General features: G+C 39.9%; 1 protein-coding gene across 1 annotated transcript in view; it reads right to left on the bottom strand.

Annotated features, from left to right (window-relative positions):
* Positions 1-253, bottom strand: part of LOC119594807 (basement membrane-specific heparan sulfate proteoglycan core protein-like) — a gene marked incomplete at its 5' end in the record, with an annotated part of 219836 nt that overhangs the window by 72157 nt on the left and 147426 nt on the right. Inside the window, 1 exon segment of the mRNA XM_037943897.1 lies at positions 52-253. Within this exon segment, the coding sequence (XP_037799825.1) occupies positions 52-253 (202 nt within the window).

Here is a 253-nt window from a genome sequence, read left to right as displayed (position 1 = left end):
AATAGACAAAGAAATTGCAGTAAAAGAAATAATGAAAAAAGTCATTAACACATACCGAATCAGTAGTAATTCAATATTCTCAAGCACCATCATGATTTCTTCTCTGTTTGCAGGCTCTTGACTCTGAACAACTTGTCCGCGGCCCACCACCCGCTTGAACCACTGACCAATCTCAAACCTTACATCCACTTGGTTTTCGAAATCAGGCTTGAATTCTCCATCATGGACATGCATAAGTGTGATGTCATTACCC

The sequence above is a fragment of the Penaeus monodon genome, chromosome 34 (assembly GCF_015228065.2).
Source record: "Penaeus monodon isolate SGIC_2016 chromosome 34, NSTDA_Pmon_1, whole genome shotgun sequence".
Classification (NCBI taxonomy): Eukaryota; Metazoa; Arthropoda; class Malacostraca; order Decapoda; family Penaeidae; genus Penaeus; species Penaeus monodon.
The sequence above is the reverse complement of the archived record's forward strand: the minus strand, read 5'-3'. Positions and strand labels throughout refer to the sequence as shown.